Below are 18,676 nucleotides of genomic sequence, written 5' to 3' on the forward strand. Positions count from 1 at the left end.
TCTTTGGATGTTGATATTTTATGTCATATTTGAGTTTGGTCCTTTAAACAGATACTCATTACTTTTCTCTTCCTATCTATGAATAATGGTATTGGGACTCATTTTAACATCAATCATCTCCATTTTACCATTTTCCGAATCTAGCAACATATAGTAAATCTTAAGTTTATACATAAAACCCATGCTCTACGACAAAATAGTTATATACATAAAAGAAGAAAAAACAATTGTCAGTGAAATGTCTTCCTTTTTATTGCTTGAAAAAAATATAACGGACCGGCAAATGCTATAACGAAAAAAAAAGGTGACAAAAACATCATAATTGCTATATGAGAAAAAATGGCATGTTTCCAACTAGCTGGAAGCATAATAAGGTAGTCGATAGCTGCAGAAAGAATTAACAATTATTTCAGTTATAACAACAATTTTCTATCTCCACATAAATTAACACAAAATTTCAGTACTTAAAATTGGGGTTTAGTATAACTAATTGTAATGAAATATGGTTCTAGTTTTGTCATGCTTTAAAGCATTTCAAGGTGTATGACCCCAGCCATAAAACAACATTTAACACTTTGTAAAGTACAAGTTTTAGGTTTATTAGAAAAGAAAACTTCCCCTTGTTTTTTTTTTACACTCGCCAGCAAGAATCAAACGGAGATGTCGTCTTCTTCTTCAGCCTCGCTGAAGTGGTCCATCTCTTGGTGTCGAGCAACCTTCTGCCTCGCTGCAATGCTATCATCACTACCAGACCTTCCTCTCTTTGACCTCGAAATACTGCCCTTTGAAGTTGCGTACCCCTGATACAAGTCATCAACAATCGAATACTTCATAACCAAAATCAAATGACAAGGACGAGACAAGTCATGTCTAAGAAACGGTAAAAATGTAGTAGTAGATTAATGACATAACTAACTGTTAATAACCAATTAAACCCTGGTTGTTGAGAAAAAACAACCGACGTAACAATCATATGGGTACACGGCAAAAGAAGGGTACATATAACATGAACAAGGTGTATGTGGGGGGGCATCCTGTGTGTAAGGGGCCGAGAGTGGGGAAGGGTTCAGTTGTAAACTGCTATTACAGACATTATCACGGTCGTTTTTAGAATACTGGATGAAACTGATCAGGTACACAGTAATAGAAATAATCAAGTGAAATAAGAGATAAAATTATTACCGAATCCTTCAATTCCACTGCAGCAACTTCGGCTCTCCTCCTTACTGTCACACTTGAAGGTACCGGGAAATGTTCGACCTCCTCCTTAGACCTACCCTCTTTTGCCCTCTTCTTCCTCAGAACAAGCTTTGTTGGAAGGGGCTACATAAAGAGTTAAAATATATTAAGAATCAGACCAGTTTCATCTAAATGAGGAGATTTACTTTAACTTATCTCAAGAAAACATTTACCAAGTAGCGAGATGTTTCTTCGCCAAAAGTAACAAGATATGTTGTAGGATCATTTGTATCGTCACCTCGAACCTGCGGAAACAACCCGACAATGTTTTACATGGCCATTCATAATAATTAGACGTAAATAGAATGCTTATATTTGGATTGGATACGTACATCCCATTGATACTCCCTGACCCAAGAATAAGAGATATCTTCACTTTCATCATAAATATCCTTCCATAACTGCCACCATAAGTAAGATACGGTAAGAGAACAATCAGCACTAGAAATAGGAAAATTCACAACTTGACCAAGTGTTCGAAATAACTAAATAATTAGGTATATCAACACCTCATCTGGCGAAGGGACCATGTATGCTAAAAATTTCTCCGGCTTAGCAGGATCGGAGCCAGAAACGACAATACTCTTCATAATTGCCTGTTCAAAGAAAAGCAAGTATGGTAAAATTTTGGTAGAAATATAAGCTACTGTAGGGCAATAGGTTAGAGAAGCAAAACTTACCTTGAAAAGTAAAATAGCTCTCTCACTACATTTATATTCTTAACATAGTTCATCGAATAATATACCCAAGACAAATTAACCTTGTCCATGTAAAAGTGTCCTGACCTAACCTTGTTTTAAAATAAGGACTAAGGAGTAACCCCAGCCACTAGATGGTATCAGCTTGCATCTCAAACAGCACTAACTAAACTAAATTCTTATATTTGTCTTCTAGTTCAAAAAGGAAAGATTGAATAAGTCACCTGTGCTTCATGCTCGTCACGAACAGATCTATCCAACTTGCCATATATCTCGGAGTCAGCAGTTGGTTCGCTATCGAAGGCTGCCAAAACAAGCCGATCATCGTACCTGGTGCAGCCACATAATTGTCTGATTTAGCTAAGAGTCTAACACAATAATTACCTAAAATTCAAGATTTAGGTTCCTTCTAAAGCATTTCAAGAAGTAATTAAGTTTCCGGCTGTCTTTCTCTCTAATCATGGAAGATTAAAGATATTTGCTTTTCCAGTCTAACACAAACTTCTTTCACATGATTATGCTACTACTACACATCCCATTAAAACCACTATCTACAGTACACAGGTTACAATATCCATTACAGTGACAAGTGGATAGAAGGTGCTTCTTTATATGCAAGTTTTCCCTCCTTTAAATTGTAAGAATTCAATAATGGCAATTATTTTATGACAACTTCAAGAAATTATAGATCTAATTTGGGAAATAATAAGCTTTCTTCTTTCGATGTGCACACCCACATTCGATGTGCACACCCACATCTAAAACTCGCAAAAGAAAAAACTCTTACCGAGCGAAATCAGGTAACAGCGGGAGAGTCTCCACTGGGTATAACCTATTATTAGTCGCATGAACCGGAACTGACTTGCATGCCTCAAAAGATGCTTCTATTGCTTGAATTTGTTTTTCCCTGAAAAATGTATCAAACGTTGAACATTAATAAAAAAGGTTATGCCTATAGATGATTATGACAACCTTAAATGTTCAATGAATATCCCCTGACAAAGATGACACTAAACCGCAAGTCAACTCTACCTTCATGCATGGAAAAATAAGTTAGGGTTGAACATTTACAATTTCCAAGGCTTGACCATAACCCATTTCCAGGTGTACATGCATAGGTTCAAAGAGAAAAATTACCTGTTATTAAGATTATCCAAAATATTGCGACCTCCCTTACTATCTCGCCGTTCTTTAGCTTGCTTTTCAGAGAGGGGCTGCAAAAGGGAAGCTTAGTGTTAGGTTAATGACATTAAGGCGTAGTATTAAAGTTCATTACATTTTTTTCCTGCATATAACTTTGAACAGATATTACTTACCGTTTTTGCTTCATTCGCACTAAAAGAGGAAATGTATTGTGTCTTGACCAACCATGAAAAGCCCTGATCAGTAGGCCTATCTTTTCTTTTTATTCCATCTTGTTTGACAGGTGTCCTGAACTCGACATCATGTAACAGCTCTTCGTCTTCCGGAGCAAGAGTTGGTCTTCTACTAGGAGGACTGAAAGAACATAACGTGATCACATATTACCAGAGATATAGGAGCATGAAAATTGTCCCTCAATGGGGTAAAGAACATATAACCATTGTAAAGTTCATACTTGTATACACTGATGTCAAGTAGATCGAGAGGTATTCCAAGATCTGGCTCAACATATAACTTAGGCTTATGCATTTTCTCCAGTGAAGTTATGGTATATTTGTTGTATCTGCAAGATGATCAGTATTTCATCACACCATCAACAAACAGAGATAGAGTAAACAAAATAAAGAACGTATAACTTAAGTTAATTCTTCATATCATAAGTCAACCTCGTCGATAGACGGGAAATATAACCTTCAAAGGGAACGAGATGTGTTATATAAAAGTAAGAAAGTGGAGTTTGTCAGAGGATTTCAGAGTAACGGAACATACAGATCTTTACTAGTGTTTGACAGCAATCCCTTTGGCTGCTCCGTTGGTGCAGGAAGTTCATCCCTAAACCTTCAACGAGTAAATGGAAAAAACTGTGTCAGTATGAAAGTAAACAATGCTAAACCATCACATTCTGTAAGATGGTGGCAAGAGACTTCTTCTTCACTAAATTGCTTGCTCAGTTGCTCGTACTCCACTTATGAAGGGAACATCTGTCTGTTGTCTTTAGTTGATCGATCTAACAAACTTTTCCAGTCATTAAAAAAAGCTATAAGCCTAAACTAAACTATCAAGATAAATGAGGAAAAGTAAAGGTCAAAATCAAACATACTCACTTTAACTTGCACAAGAATGTAGTGGGCTTCTTTAACTTGTTCTCAATCCTCTCGGCGCTCAAGAATGGAGTAGCTTTTCTCTCTCCCATGCGTGAACCAGCCATTGACCCATGTCCCTTCACCCCGGAGGACATTTGTGTCTTCTGGGACTCCTTCAGATGCTGTCTATGTTTCTCTTCTTGCTTTTGCTTCTCATACTCTCTTCTCTTACGCAACCTCCTCTCTTCCTCTGTTTCAACCCTCCCTCTTGGCATGGCTTGAGGAGGAGCAGATGACTTGTGTTGTTTAGGAGGCAACCCATGTTTCGAATGCCAACCACTCCCACTGGGTTCCTTGTGCTCCCTTCGGTGGTGCCCATGATTACTTGACCTGGTATCTTTAGAATGATGTGGTTGAGAATTCGATGAATGAGGTGGTGGAGGTGGGGGAAGTGAAGGTGGTGGGGCAGATGGAGGAGGTGGTGGTGGCATAGAAGGTTCCGGGGGTGGTGATGAAGGTGGGGGAGGCGGAGGGGGTGCTGCATGAGGATCAAATGGGGTATATTGGGAAGATGGATAGTACATTGGAGGTGGGGGTTGGGGTGGTTGTGAGCCCATGGAAGGCGGAGGCATAAGAGGTGGCGGCGCTCCGGGGAGAAATGGAGACTGAGCTGGTGGTTGGGGAGGCATATATGGGTAACTTTGCTGTTGCTGGGGTGGTGGTTGAGGTCTAGGAGGACCACCGTAATGGTGGGAAGAAGACCCGTAACCAGCATGGTGAGAATTGGGATTTGGGGGGAATGAGGGAGGTTGATGGGATCCAGTACCACCGGAAAACCCACGATTTGGAGGGAACTGATTACTACCAGCAGCTGGAGGAGCTTGAGGAAGTGGGTTCTGAGTGGGTGGTGGAGGGAATGAAGATTGTGGTGGAAACGACCTAAACGACGCCATGGATGATCACTCTTCTACTTTCTAATAATTTCACTCTCTTCTCTTCTCTTCCTTCCCCTTTTTTTTAATAATGGGTTGGAATCAAAATCTGAAATGATGAATTACCCAAATAATTTCTTAACCCTAGAAATAAAACAACCGCAATCCAATCAACAGAACCCTCAATCAATAAATCGTCATGAGAGATCGGTCGTTGGAAACTCCGATGATACTGATAATCACCACAAGACTAGGTAAAGCTTAAAAACCCTTTTTCTTTTCTTGCCGGAAAATAATAATAAAGAGAAAAGTCTTACCGGACGGAAGAAGATGAACCGGTCGTCTTCCTTATTTTTACTTCTTCTTTGTTCAGCAAGACGGAAGAGACTCACTCGGGAGAAAAGGGGGGAGCTTGATGTCTTTCAGATTTGTGAATAATTCTTTCTAAGGGCACATGGTATTTTTACCCGTCACACACAGATTTAGACCTACTGTCTTTTTTTTGTATTTGTAAAAATACATGTTAAATTATAAACAATTTCTATTTTTAACCACTCAAAATTCAACTCTATTTATTTATTATATTGATTTCAAGATTTTTAATTTGGAAAAATGTTGAATTTATATTTGACATACGCTTAATCTCGTGATAGAAAATTTTCTTAATTTGGAAAAAAATAGATATACGTTTTTTCCATTTTTATTTTAAGAATCTTGATTTGACGTAGTTAGTGAAGGAAGTTGAAATTTGACTTCTTAGAAAATATAAATAATTTATGATTTAACATGTGTCTTAAAATTATATATTGAGACTTTGTAATAATACAAGAGTGATATCCTGCTGAACTGTATCTTAGCTGAATCTTGATCGAATTATGTAATCAAATATAATTTAGGTAGAGAAATACATTTTTCTTAACAACACTAATATACAAGAGAAACTTATGAGCTGTCACGAGATAATAAAAAACAATACAATTGCAGCATTTCTTCGTAAGCATATTTTCCACGTATTAAGAAAAATAAAGGATCAATTATTTGGGAGGGTTCAAGTAGAATTAGGGTCTATATAAGACATGTTAAGAAAAATTGGTAGTGTCCATGGGAGGATTCAAACCTTTCATTATGGGCCAAAACAGCTGCTTTGGTGGGTTTTTTTTCTTTATGAAGATTTTAGGCATTAGTTTGGGACATCAAATTTGATGGGTTTTTTAGAGTCCATACGCCATTTCTGGCAAGAGCAATAGTACTATATATTCATGTGTTCTTATCTCAAAAGTAAACACTCCATCTATCTCAAATTAAGAAACTCATTTTCATTTTTGTTTGTCTCAAAATGAAAGATTCATTTCCTTTTTTATCGTATGAAATCTATTAAATTTCCAACATTACCATTTATCTTTATATTACGCATGTGTTACTCACAATAATCTGAACGTTAAATGAAATCCAATTCTTCAACTTATTCTCGACAAAGAAATCCAATTTGGATTTAGCGTAAAAGAGAAATCCCACTAACCTGAGCATTAAATGACGATATAAGTGGAAACTCACTTTCCCTTTTGATTTGTCCCAAAAGTAAGTACTTCGTCCGTCTCAAATTAAGAAACTCACTTTCCCTTTTAGTTTGTCTCAAAATAAAAGATTCACTTCTTTTTTTATCATATAAAATCCATCAAATTTCCAACATTACCGGTTTATCTTTATACTACACATGTGTTGCCGAAAATAATCTGAGCATTAAATGAAAGTCAATATTCTTCCACTTATTTTCGACAAAGAAATCCAACTTGGATTTAGCGTAAAAGAGAAATCCCACTAACCTGAGCGTTAAACAAGGGTATAAGTGGAAACTCACTTTCCCTTTGGTTTGTCTCAAACGTAAATACTCCCTCCGTCTCAAATAAAGAAACTCAATTTCCCTTTTGATTTGTCTCAAAATAAAAGACTCAGATCTTTTTTTTTTTATCATAAGAATCCATCAAATTTCCAACATTACCATTTATCTCTATATTACACATGTGTTACCAAAAATAATCTCGGCATTAAATGAAATCCAATATTCTTCCACTTATTTTTGACAAAGAAATCCAATTTGGATTTAGCGTAAAAGAGAAATCTCACTAATCCGAACATTAATTGAGAGTATAAGCAGAAGAAAAAAATATGTGAAATTTTTGAAGGAACTCACGTATAGGTCTCTTAATTTGAGCCGGATAGAATATTTCCAATTCCCATTCAAAATCAACTTGCAAATTTTCTTCTTTTGGCATACAAATAATAGGAAACTTAACCAAGGCAATTGCATATTAGGTTTCAAGCTAGCTATAATTGATTCTTTTTGGACTAAATGATGATTCTTATCATTTCTAATTTTATTCCCAAAAAGACTGAAATACATAGTATATCAAATATGTAGTCAAGCCATCAAGGAAAAATTACAAAATGGCGGCTGATTCATTGAGGGAGCTCGCGCCGTTGATCTTTCGAAAAATCACATCAAATCTAAGCGTGCTTCTCTCATCAAAAAAAAAAAAATCTAAGCGTGCCTCCAAATAGATGAATGTGAACATTAAAGCAATGCAAATAAGCCATTAAATCCCTTTAAATTACAAAATTGACATAGATTTTAGTTTTTTTTAAACCAAATGAAACCATATATCATTCATAAGTAAATCAATCACAAGTTACATGGATGATAATTTTTATTTCTTTGAGAACTACATGAGAGTTACATACTATAAGTTCATAGAACTTTCGAACGTAAAGTGTCTCATGAAGGAAAAGAAATTGACCAGACACAGACTCAAACAAAAGACCCTAAAGGTCGACAAAAGATCTTGAAGATCGAGAATGAAAAGACCCTAAAGGTCGACAAAATATATAGAATTAATGTTAAAATTTCTCTAACCGAGAGAACCACATCCGTCAATGAATGTAATCGCAAGGCCAACCACCACCATTACTGCCGAACAAGTCTTTGAGTCCTTCTGTTTAGGCTTGTTACTTGATAGATCCAAAGATTCAAGAAGCTTCAATAAGCCAAATGTTGTTGTTTCAATTCCTGTTGAACTCTAAAAATCCAAAATCTCTCTTCTTTTCTTCCTGTCTCACTCCATCGATCTGTTACTAAATCTTTCGAATCCTATAACAAATTGAAAGAATCGATGTATGGTAAGTCCAGAAAACAATCTCTAGAAACTCAATCTCAGAAGGAAAACAACCCTAAAAACTATTTATTGATGGTGAACAAACTACAAAGGAAACATAAAAGGGTTCTGGCGAAGGGAGGACCCTTCACTGGAGGAAAGAGAAGTAGATCTGAGTACGGTTTAAGAGAGATAGAGACGGTTATTTTCGCACAGATAAAGGGGGATCTCTCGTTGTTAGAGTAGTCGTCATAGATTTTAGTTGCCTTGCGTCCAGAGTCGGAGAAACTGGAAATTAAACCTACGAAAATGAGTCGTTCAAATTCCATTAATTTAGAAAATGAGTCATTCAAATTCATATAAGGTCATTTACATGGGCTTCGAAGCCATTAGATTTTTAGTGGGTCGGATTTCTCGTTAGAGATTGTCAAATCGGTAGGCGAGTGGGCTAAAGCCAAGTGACATTTGTGCAAAGTAGGTTGGACATAGACGACGTTTAGGAAAGAGATAATACGAATTTTGGCTATTACAAATTTAATTTTTTTTTTGGGTGGGGGGATTAGAGACCCTGCAGGAGAATGAAATCACGAATTAAAGTCCAGGACAATTTTCAACAAAAAAAAAAGTCCACGACAATTTTGCAAATTAAAAGAATTGAATGGCTCATTTCAGTAAGTTTAATTTCCAAGTTCTCCTGTGGACGCAAGGCAACTAAATTTCTTAGCAATTTTGTAGTTTAAAGGTTTACGAATTCGAAATCATACCTCACAATATGAGCTCGAGACGTCTTTATAAAATATAAAATTAACGTATTTTTTTGTTATAGTTAAAGAAACAACGGACATTTCATACCGTGATAGGAAATAGATACTGATATTAAATCTATAAATACATTCATAATAATTTTCTAACACCATTGATGAAATAAGTAACAATTATAAGAAGAATGAAATGTATATTCTAACAGTGCTAGTTCCATAATTTTGTACCGGGTGCTTCTAAAGGCACTGGGCCAAAAGGCTGTTAGCATCCAAGAAGTTTATTGACTCAGGTCAATGGTCATTGACCCGAGGTCTCTATAAGCACCGTTTTTTAATGTGGGTGACGTTCACCTTCATTTGCTTCTTCTAAAATAAAAGGAATCCCAATTAATTTTGCTTCCAAAACTAAACTCTAGAAAAAATTGCAACATTCTCTGGCGACGGCAACAACACGGACACCTACAATTACTTCCAATCTTAATCTAGTTTTTAGATATGTTTCAAAGTTTTGGAGACTTGAAAAACTGATTTCAACTACTACAATAAGGTGAGTTTAATTTGAAAGCATCCAAACAAGAAATTTTTTGTTTTCTTTTGACCTTTTAGTTTGGCCAGCGCTTTGGGGGAAAACAAAATAGTTTCCAGGGTGTGAAATTTTAAAGGGAATATGTGAAATTTTATAAATTTTCTGGGGAAACAAATTTTAAGGGGAAATCAAACATTGTTTCTTCCTGTTCTTCTTCTTCATCATCTTCAACGGCCACCATTTCCGACCACCATCTCCGGCCACAACTATGATGAAGATGAAGATGAATTTGAAAAAGGAATATTCAGCTGACCTGAATCATTCATCCCTTTACAGATCAAAACCCCCATGAAAATTCAGCCCACAAACACATGAGAACCTCCAGCTACTAAACTCAACATTGAAATGTTCCTAAACCCCCATTTCAATCTGATTTACCTTATTGGAATCAATCCCCAAACAATGAACTTGATTGGTATTCATCAAAACAAATGTGAAAAAGAAAAGGCTCGAATAGAATATATAACTAACATCACTATTATCTGTTCTGCCATCAAGAACTGCACCAAATTTTACTCACATCCATGTCAATGATTTTACTTGATTTGACTTAAATGCAATCTAGATCTCTTCCCTTTAACGTTTTATTAGTTTCCATCCATCTTTTTATTACCTTAGGGTTTTGGGTTCCAATTTGAGTATATACCCTCCTCTTCCTTCTCCTTCTCTGTAACATTCGATTGCTTGATTGGGTTTTTCGACAAGTATGCACAAACTGTGCCGGAACCATAAGTAATGGCAATAGTGGAAACTGAACCAAGTCCTTCAACTAACAGAACTGTTGAAAAGACACCGGCGACGATGATGACGAGGGGAAAAGGATAGTGGGAAAGAAGGGGAAAAGACACCACCATCTTCAACTAACTGAACCAAGTCGTCTTCGTTGTCATATGACAAACTTGGGTTTTACAAGGTTGGTGAAACAGAGATCTTGTTTCTTCTTCATTGGCCGATTAGAGAGGGAAATGTAGAGAGGGAAAGAAGTGGAATTAATAACAGAGAGAGAGAGAGAGAGAGAGAGAGAGGAGTATTAGGGTTTGGTGAAGATGGTGGTGGTCGGATTTTGGTGATGATGGTGGTGGCCGGATTTTGGTGATGATGGTGGTGGCCAGATTCCGACAACCCTTGCAGGAATGGAGGAGAAATTGTCAAAAAATTGCTTTCCCCCTAATATTTAGAAAATATACTGGTCAACTAAAGTTGACCAGTTTTTGACAAAGTCTTCACACCCCAGAAACTATTTTGATTTCCCAAAGCGCTGGCCTTTAGTTTCTTTCATGTACCCATAGCTCAACTTTCTCTCTCTATAATTCTCTTCTCTCTCTCTCTAAAAGTAGAGATGACAGCCGAAAACAAAAGAAAAGTTGGTAAAGAGGTTGTGGGGTTTTTCTTATCAATCAATTAAAACATTAAACACTGTTCTATTAAGATTTGGGGTTTTCTTATCAATTTATCTTGTTTGGGGTTTTTGCAGGTTAAATTCTAGTAAGTTTAACATCTGTGGGTTTTCTGATCTTCTTCTGAACTTGGGTTTCCAAAAATGGATAGCCAGAAAATTGTGAATTGTTCTGATCAAGGTGAAAGAGATAGTCCCAACGAAATCAATGAAAATTATGATAGTTTTGTTATTATTGATATAGAAACTTTATCATCATCTTATACCACCACCCAAACTAGTACAGAGAGAAATGCTTCTTCTTCTTCCTTTACAACTACAAATTCAAGAAACAATATAAAGAAGTTGTGGGGTTTTTCTTATCAATCAGTTTTTTTAACAACGTAAACAAGTTGAGATTTCTGGTTGGTTTTGTGAGAGATGGATGGAAGGGTTAGGGTTAACTGAGGAGGGACCGGTGTCTACATAGTTAATTGGCGCTAATAGAGAAAGAAGCGATTGGGTCTGGTGTTAAACGAGATGAATGCTAACAACCTTTTGGCCCGGTGCCTTTAGGAGCACCCTTTTGTACCCACACACATCTATTATATAAAACGCAAAGTTTTTTGCTGATTGGGACAAGCCGAAAGACAAATCCGGTCGTCCGTTAGGATTTTGATACAATCCCCACCCTTTGATCCATTACCCTCCCAAATTTAATCACCCACTAAATGATAGAAGGTAAATAAGACCCTTAATCTGGGATTCATCATCTTCCTACGCGCCTTATCTTCCTTCCTTGGCGCATTATCACCGAAAGACAGATCGAACCGTACCTTCTTCATGCCTGTTGGGACGTTAGAAAATTTATGGCCGTAGAAATTATGAATCATGGCAGAAGAAATCATGGCCTCTTGGGACGTTACAAACTATAAATCGATGAATTGTGGTTTAAGATCTCTCCTACTCTGGTTCTCTCTCTCTCTGAAATGGGTTTTCTTTCTAGGTCTTACTGCTATATCTCTTTTTCTCTCTAGGTTTTACAATATGAAATTTTTTTCTTCATAACTTATAATTGTTTCTCACTGATTGTTTTGGTACAGATAGTTTGGCGTGGAGTTCTTCTTCCAATCTTCTGATAACGACAAGTGAACATTTAGGTTTTGTGTATTTTCTACAGTACCATTTAGAATCAGAGTACAAAAATGGGTTTTTAGTGTCCTCTTCGAATCATGTTTTTCTTTTTGTATTTTTTTGCTATTTGAATTGGATTTTGTTTGTGATTTTACAGGTTTAGAGATCAACATTATAATGCTTGTGGACCTACAAAGGAGAAATTTGTTAATTCTGAGGTGAAATTGTTACCTCGGCTTTGAAGTTGAATGGTGCTTTTGATTGTTTGCGTATTTATTTCGAAATGAATTTTGGAATTTGGTTCATCTGTTTAGTTTTTAGCTAATCTAATTATGGGTTCGCATTAACTCGATGTAGAGATAACTTTTTCCTGTTTTCTTTTTGTTCTTTTCAATAGGCATGTTTAAAATCATGGATTTTTTCTGTCATCTTTCATCATGGGTTTATTTTAATAAATTGGTTTTAATTGCTATTGAGTTGAATTGCTAAAATTAGATGATACTCGGACGTAATTAACTTATACGAAATCATCTTTTGGGTTGGAATCTAAATTGATTTGTTCATAATTACCCTTTTGATTGGGTTGGGTTGTTTCTTTCATCCTTTTTCTATTTGGTTTGTGGTTTGGTTGTTTTTAGTGTTCTTGCTCAAAGTAGAGTTCATATGATGCTAAGTGTTTGATGAAATGTCTATGTCTGAAAATTAGCCAATTAATTTTAGTGTTCAAGGTATACCAATTTGAGGTTTGGTTGATTTTACTGTTCTTGCTCAAAGTAGAGTTCATATGCTGATAAGTGTTCGATGAAAAGTGTGGATTGTAGTTTCCTTCTTCGCCTACAACATAAATAGGTCATGTGTGTACACATTTTGGTTCGTATATCTGTATAGAATAGGGTCCGGTGATTGGAACCTTGAGTCTGTGAAGATCTAAGATCTAAATTCATGAGATGTTACTTTTGTAGGAGCATCAATTTCATTTCATTCGAAACTAAGTTTGAACAAAAAAGAGATGACATTTATGACGAATATTTAGGTTTGTTCGATGGAGTCTGAAAGTCGGTCATTGTATGTTGATGGTGACCAAAATGTCGATAACTTTTTCACTTTTGTAGGAGCTTCAATGTCATTTGATCGGAAACTAAGCTTGAACAAAAAAATTAACACTTACGACGATTATTTAGGTGTCTTGGGTGGAGTCTGAGTTGTGAAAGTCGGTCATTATATGTTGATGATGAGAAAAATGTCGAGATTCATAAAAGACAAATATTTATTTTGTTATGATGTGTACAAATGAGCTATTATTTGAATATCTCTATCTCATTTTGTTCTTATCATTTCTTCATGTATGTATTTAGGTACAGCGATACAAAAAAAAACTATGTTTCAAACAACTTGAGACAAAGAATGCTAGGGAAAGGAACATAGACCTGGAAAAGGTGGTAAACATGGAGTTCTCTGAACAAGGTTTTTTCCCCCCATATTTTGTTCTTGAAACTGCTATTATAATCGTGTTACATAATATTTAGAATTCATGAATGAAACTGCTATAATAATCGTGTTACATAATTTTCCGGATTTCAATGTTTCAAACAACTTTCCTCATTGGTTTACAACAATTAACTACTTGAATAGGATAGATAATGAGTTGGACTTTTTTCTTTCTCACCTGGCCACATTGCCAAACTACATACTGTGATCCAATGTTAGATGACAATGTATAGTCCTTTAATTACTTTTCTGCCGGACAAACTAGAAAGAAGTAATAGTCAATAGGTAAGACAGAAGAGGCGATTGTCAGTAGCTACAAGCTGGAAAACTATACTGTGGATCATGCTTTTATACTTCTAAAGTAAGATTATAACAGTTTCTTCTCTGAAATATCTCAAGAAGCAACAAGACAAGGAGATTACACCATTGACCAACAAGTTAAAGGATGCTAGAACAGTGGAAAAAAATTCATTGTCTCACTAGGCTCTTTCAATCTCATATATCCTTCTTTTTTGTTGTTATTTCTTCATATTGCAACATGAGAATTGAGACGACTCAATAAAAAGCGAACACTACCTACACTACTGATTCAACATGTAACTATATGATTTTTTTTTTGGAATTGGGACTTGAAAATAGCATCCATACTTCAAATCATATTGGAGAGTATGCTCTGAGCCTCCCTAATTGCTAACTATCTATAGTTAAGTTTTGAGTTTTTGATGTACGTACAGTTTCTGTCAGATTTCTTCATATCTCTAATTTTGTGGCATCGCCCGACGCTGCACCCCAAGTTCCTGGTTTGGAAGATTGATTCTGCTCAGTCTTTGTATGATTTGGGCAGCTTTGTACACAAAATTTTTATTTCAGTTTGTTTTAGCAATCTTTGTTTTTCTTTTTGTTGTATTAGTTCCAGCAGTATAGGAAGAAAAAGGATACTAAAGGGAGCAGCAGTGATGGAAAGTCCTGATGCATCGGCACCCCCTTCGACAGATATGTACCACCTTTTAATACGGATAATGAGTCCCTGATTTATCGGCATCGAATAGCGGAGAAATTCTGTTCCAAATGAAGTCAATTTGCCTGAAGTAGATAAGTCATCCCCATTCAGGGCTGAAGCATGTGGTGAATCTGAGTTGATAGTACCTGTTGAGATAGGTGTAGCACAAGTTAGTCCGTCGGAACCTTCTTCCCTCATTGAGGTGATTGGAGGAGAAACCATGTCGGAGATTGAGTTGGCGCCTGGCGATTTGAGGTCCTCATAAGCTACATTTTTGGTGGTGGATGGAGATGAAGAGCAAGAGTCGATGTCTGCTCAAGAAGCTATATTTGATATATCTTCCACCAAGGAAAATAAAGGTCAGGTGTGGCTGCTTTTGCTTTTTTTGATTCATTTTTAACTCTCTGGTGTGTTTGATTAAATGTCTGAGAGAAGTGAAGCTTCTTGTGAGGGAAACTTTTGTTGTCAAGAAAAATCTCCTTTTTTTTTTTTTTTTTTTTTTTTTTTTTTCAGATTTCATCAGTCAACAAAAAGACCTTAATGATTTGAAGGCAGAAAGTGATCTTATGAATATCCTCCTCACCAAAGTAAGCTTCTTTATCTCTTTAACTACTTGGTTATTATCTATCTAAAACGGCGACTTTTTGTATGAATTTAGTTGTATAAGGTTTGGCCTGGGGTTTCTTTTATTTTCTAAGGATTAGACAAGAGTTCTCTATATAATAGGATTAACCTACAACTATACTAGAAAATCTAAAATGCTTGAGTGTGTTTTGGAGAAATCCACTTTGTTCTAAACAGTGAATCTGCTTCGACGCCTTTCCTACCTACATATGCCAATCCCATCTACTAATGCTAGAGCTTGCGGAGACTGCAACCATTTATTTGTTAATTGGTAGACTGCTAGAAATTCTATTTTCACCCCAAGTTATTTTCTTTATTCAACATAGTGGTGTTTGCCCAAACAATACTTAAGAACTGCTTTTTGTAGCCATTTCTTTTCATGGACATCATATGAATGAATATATATATATATATATATTGATCCTTAACCCAAGTCTCTTTTTGTGTACTTTTTTTATTGAAATTTAAATTTAGAAAGTGTTTCATGTAGTCTGAAATAGGACAACAAGAAGAATGGGACGATAGCAGGCTCACAAAGGAGGGAGTAGATGCAAGGCTACAAAGAAAGGTAGAGGCTATTATTGAAAGAGTAAGAGTCTTGGCTTATGTTCAGGCCCACAAGGTATTGTATCACTTAACTTGTCTATCCTTTCTCTTGATTAATTTTGTGGGGTTGCAACTTGACCAATTGGCAATGAGTAGAGCCGCTCTATAAATTCTAAGTTATGAGACTTCGTGTTGTCCATGTGGGGCCATTCCTGCACGCCCTTCACTCGTGGCCCAAAGAGTGTACGCGTGGCCGTTAGGCCTGTCAGTGTCAGGACAGTTCTGGGCTCCTAGCTGTGATACCATATCAATTTTTCGGGCATCCAACTCAGTGAATGGGGTGACCCTAGATATAATATTCTTGGTCATGGGAGGGTCTTATGTTAGACTATTCTCGTGTACTTACCAATAATCATATAATCAGATAGAAATGGAGTCTAAATGAATGGATATCTCGACTAATTTATACAATTGATTTTTCTTCTTTTCCAACAGTTGATTCAAGCAACTTCAAAATCAACTGAGACAGGTTTAATGGAGATTCAAGCTGGTAAATTCCCATAGTGGTGGAACTGGATCGAGCGAGAACTTTCAGAAAATCATTCTGAATATCAATCTATAAAGAACAGACGGTTTTCTGAAATTTAATCTACATAAACAAAGAACTATCTAACACCACCACGTAACCAACTCAATATCCTGATCATGGACAACCTGAACCAAGCAACTCAAAGCAACCAAGTTTCAGACTCGAGAATCTCGATTCACTTACACCAAGATCGTTAAAATCACCTGTTGCAACAAGAAATTTCAATCTATCAAATGTTTCTACAAGAAAAGTCATGATTTGATTTAGTCGATGGAATTGTTTTAATGGGCATGATGTTTCTCCATCTAGAGGTTAGATTTGAATAAAACTTTTCTTGGTTAGCTTTAGCATGTTATGATAGATTTTAGCTATTGCCTATGAATGGAATTAGATGATGCATGCATTTCTTTTGTTATGTGAATGACTTGAATATAATCTATTGTTAGATTTTGGAATCCCTTTGAATTGGCTCTCACCCGTCATATTCCACTTCTTCCCTGGACCAAATCTACTTATACTCTATTATTAGTTTTTAGTCTTCATAGTTGGGTCATTTGCAGGCATTTTTCTTATATCTTGGAAGCAATTGCAAGTTTGGCTGAATCAAGAGTTGCGTCAAAGGATATGATATTTGATTCTAAGGTAAAAAACAATTGAACCTGTTCCCGGATTACCATTTTGAAATGTTTCATATTGTTCATTGACTTTGATTATCATTTCGTTTAGTTATTATGATGGTAAGTGTTTGTTTATTTATTTTAGCTGCTTCATAATCAATTTGATTCTAATTTTTTGTTAAAATTTGTTTTCTGTTTTGTTTTTAATATGAGATTTACGTGTAATCGATTGACCCTTTCTTACTATTCATTTTATTTACGATCCGTTCTCATCTCTCTCTCTCTCTCTCTCATATTATATAAGGGGTTTGTGGAAAAATGGATCAAGTATTAGCTTCTTATGAAATACGGAGATGATTAAAGATAGGTTGCTTGAGTAAATCAAAATTCATATACAATTGTAATTTGTTAAAGTTGTCACTTATTGCAACTTTGAGCTTTCTTCGTCCAGGTCAGATATCTTCATGGATTTCATATATCAATATACAAAACTTGATCAAGGGTTTGAATCTTATTTCTATATGTTACTTTGAGAAAAGAACATAATCTTGGTTTAGATTCATTTATTATCATCTACTTTTATGTTAAGCACGAGTGATTTTTTGTAATTGATGTGTTTTTATTGTAGATTTTAGAGGGAGAAAGTTGAAGCTTCAAGGAGTAGGGAGACATACCACGTTGCAATTAGTGATCATTTTAATTAGTTCTTGGCAATCATGTTATTTTGTTCTTTTGATTCATTATTATCAATTTTCATGTTAAACATAAGTGATTTTTTTGTATAAATCTTACTGTAGTTTTCATCAAACAAGAAAGTTAGGATTAGGGAAAGTATCCACAAGGTTCCGATGAACTCCTTTGAACATATTTTTTATCGTGGTTTTCCTAAGTATATACAAAGGAAGTATTCATATGATAGTGCTTCAACATACAAAACATAAATAGTTTTTTTATATGTTCGTTTAATGTGTAATATTTTTATTATTCATTTGCATTTGATTTGATTTTTGTAAATTTTGATTTTTATGTTTCCCACATTTTTTTTGGTTCTTCTAATGTATTTTTGGATTTCTTAAATTTTCATTTTAAGACCATATGGTATTTTAGTCCTAAAATAAATCCAAACCTAATTTTTTTAGTGTTCACTGTTTTTTTTTTTTTTGATGAAAGTTTTTAGTGTTTACTTAGTACATATGTTCAGATATGTTAATGTTCCATCACAGAGTACTATATATGGATCCCAAATAGTAATAAATCCAAATAGCCCGGTAACACCACTACTATATATGGATCCCAACTACTTATAATCATCTTTGCGTTGTATTTTAGACTCATGTTTCTCTTTGTAGTAACAAGGAAGAGAGACAATTCGATCTCTATTGAGTAGTTTGTTATGTAGTTTCAAAAAAAAAAAGTAGTTTGTTATGTTAATGAATTGTTATTACAATGTTGAGGGGCGAGTGTCGTAAAATACTATCAAATCTTTTCTTCAGTCATTATAAAAGGGAAATATGTCTGAATCTCTGTCCATTCTAACCATACTTCTTCAAAAATAAATTTGTTCTTGATTTATTACACTGGTGTAAGATCATAACACATTTAGAGTTTGTCGTGAATGTTGAGTTTGTTTAGTGAAGAAACAAACATCTCCAATGAATAGCATCAACAAAAAACATGTGTAAACCAGTGAGCAAATAAAATGGGATGGAGAAA

The 18,676-nt window shown here is 35.4% G+C and overlaps 2 protein-coding genes across 8 annotated transcripts; one reads left to right on the forward strand and one right to left on the reverse strand.

The window, feature by feature from the left end:
* Positions 1-455: 455 nt before the first annotated feature.
* On the reverse strand, positions 456-5,583 carry ELF7 (hydroxyproline-rich glycoprotein family protein). The gene is made up of 13 exons (XM_086648045.1): positions 5,412-5,583; positions 4,184-5,203; positions 3,849-3,917; positions 3,535-3,642; positions 3,254-3,434; positions 3,075-3,151; positions 2,725-2,844; positions 2,162-2,267; positions 1,749-1,835; positions 1,572-1,640; positions 1,413-1,484; positions 1,183-1,323; positions 456-800 (listed from the first exon to the last, which is right to left on the reverse strand). Exons 2-13 carry the CDS (start codon positions 5,113-5,115, stop codon positions 651-653), a joined length of 2,112 nt encoding a protein of 703 aa, XP_086504171.1. The 5' UTR covers positions 5,116-5,203; positions 5,412-5,583; the 3' UTR covers positions 456-650.
* Positions 5,584-11,834: 6,251 nt separating this feature from the next.
* Positions 11,835-17,749, forward strand: LOC147564598 (protein IQ-DOMAIN 13-like). Of its 7 annotated transcripts, none has more exons than XR_015227680.1 (10): positions 11,835-11,971; positions 12,069-12,125; positions 12,257-12,317; positions 13,455-13,563; positions 14,498-14,946; positions 15,101-15,174; positions 15,712-15,779; positions 16,253-16,657; positions 16,907-16,988; positions 17,592-17,749. XR_015227680.1 is itself a non-coding variant. In XM_086648070.1 (10 exons), exons 5-8 carry the CDS (start codon positions 14,895-14,897, stop codon positions 16,319-16,321), a joined length of 327 nt encoding a protein of 108 aa, XP_086504196.1. In that variant the 5' UTR covers positions 11,835-11,971; positions 12,069-12,125; positions 12,257-12,317; positions 13,455-13,563; positions 14,498-14,894; the 3' UTR covers positions 16,322-16,657; positions 16,907-16,988; positions 17,592-17,749. The 7 variants fall into 7 exon arrangements, 1 of the variants encoding a protein (XP_086504196.1); XM_086648070.1 differs by having other exon boundaries at positions 15,702-15,833; XR_015227677.1 differs by having other exon boundaries at positions 14,498-14,951; positions 15,712-16,657.
* Positions 17,750-18,676: the final 927 nt, after the last annotated feature.

Source organism: Eschscholzia californica, unplaced genomic scaffold, assembly GCF_041429995.1.
Source record: "Eschscholzia californica isolate CP2 unplaced genomic scaffold, dmEscCali1.0.p SCAF_1, whole genome shotgun sequence".
In the NCBI taxonomy this organism is placed as follows: domain Eukaryota; kingdom Viridiplantae; phylum Streptophyta; class Magnoliopsida; order Ranunculales; family Papaveraceae; genus Eschscholzia; species Eschscholzia californica.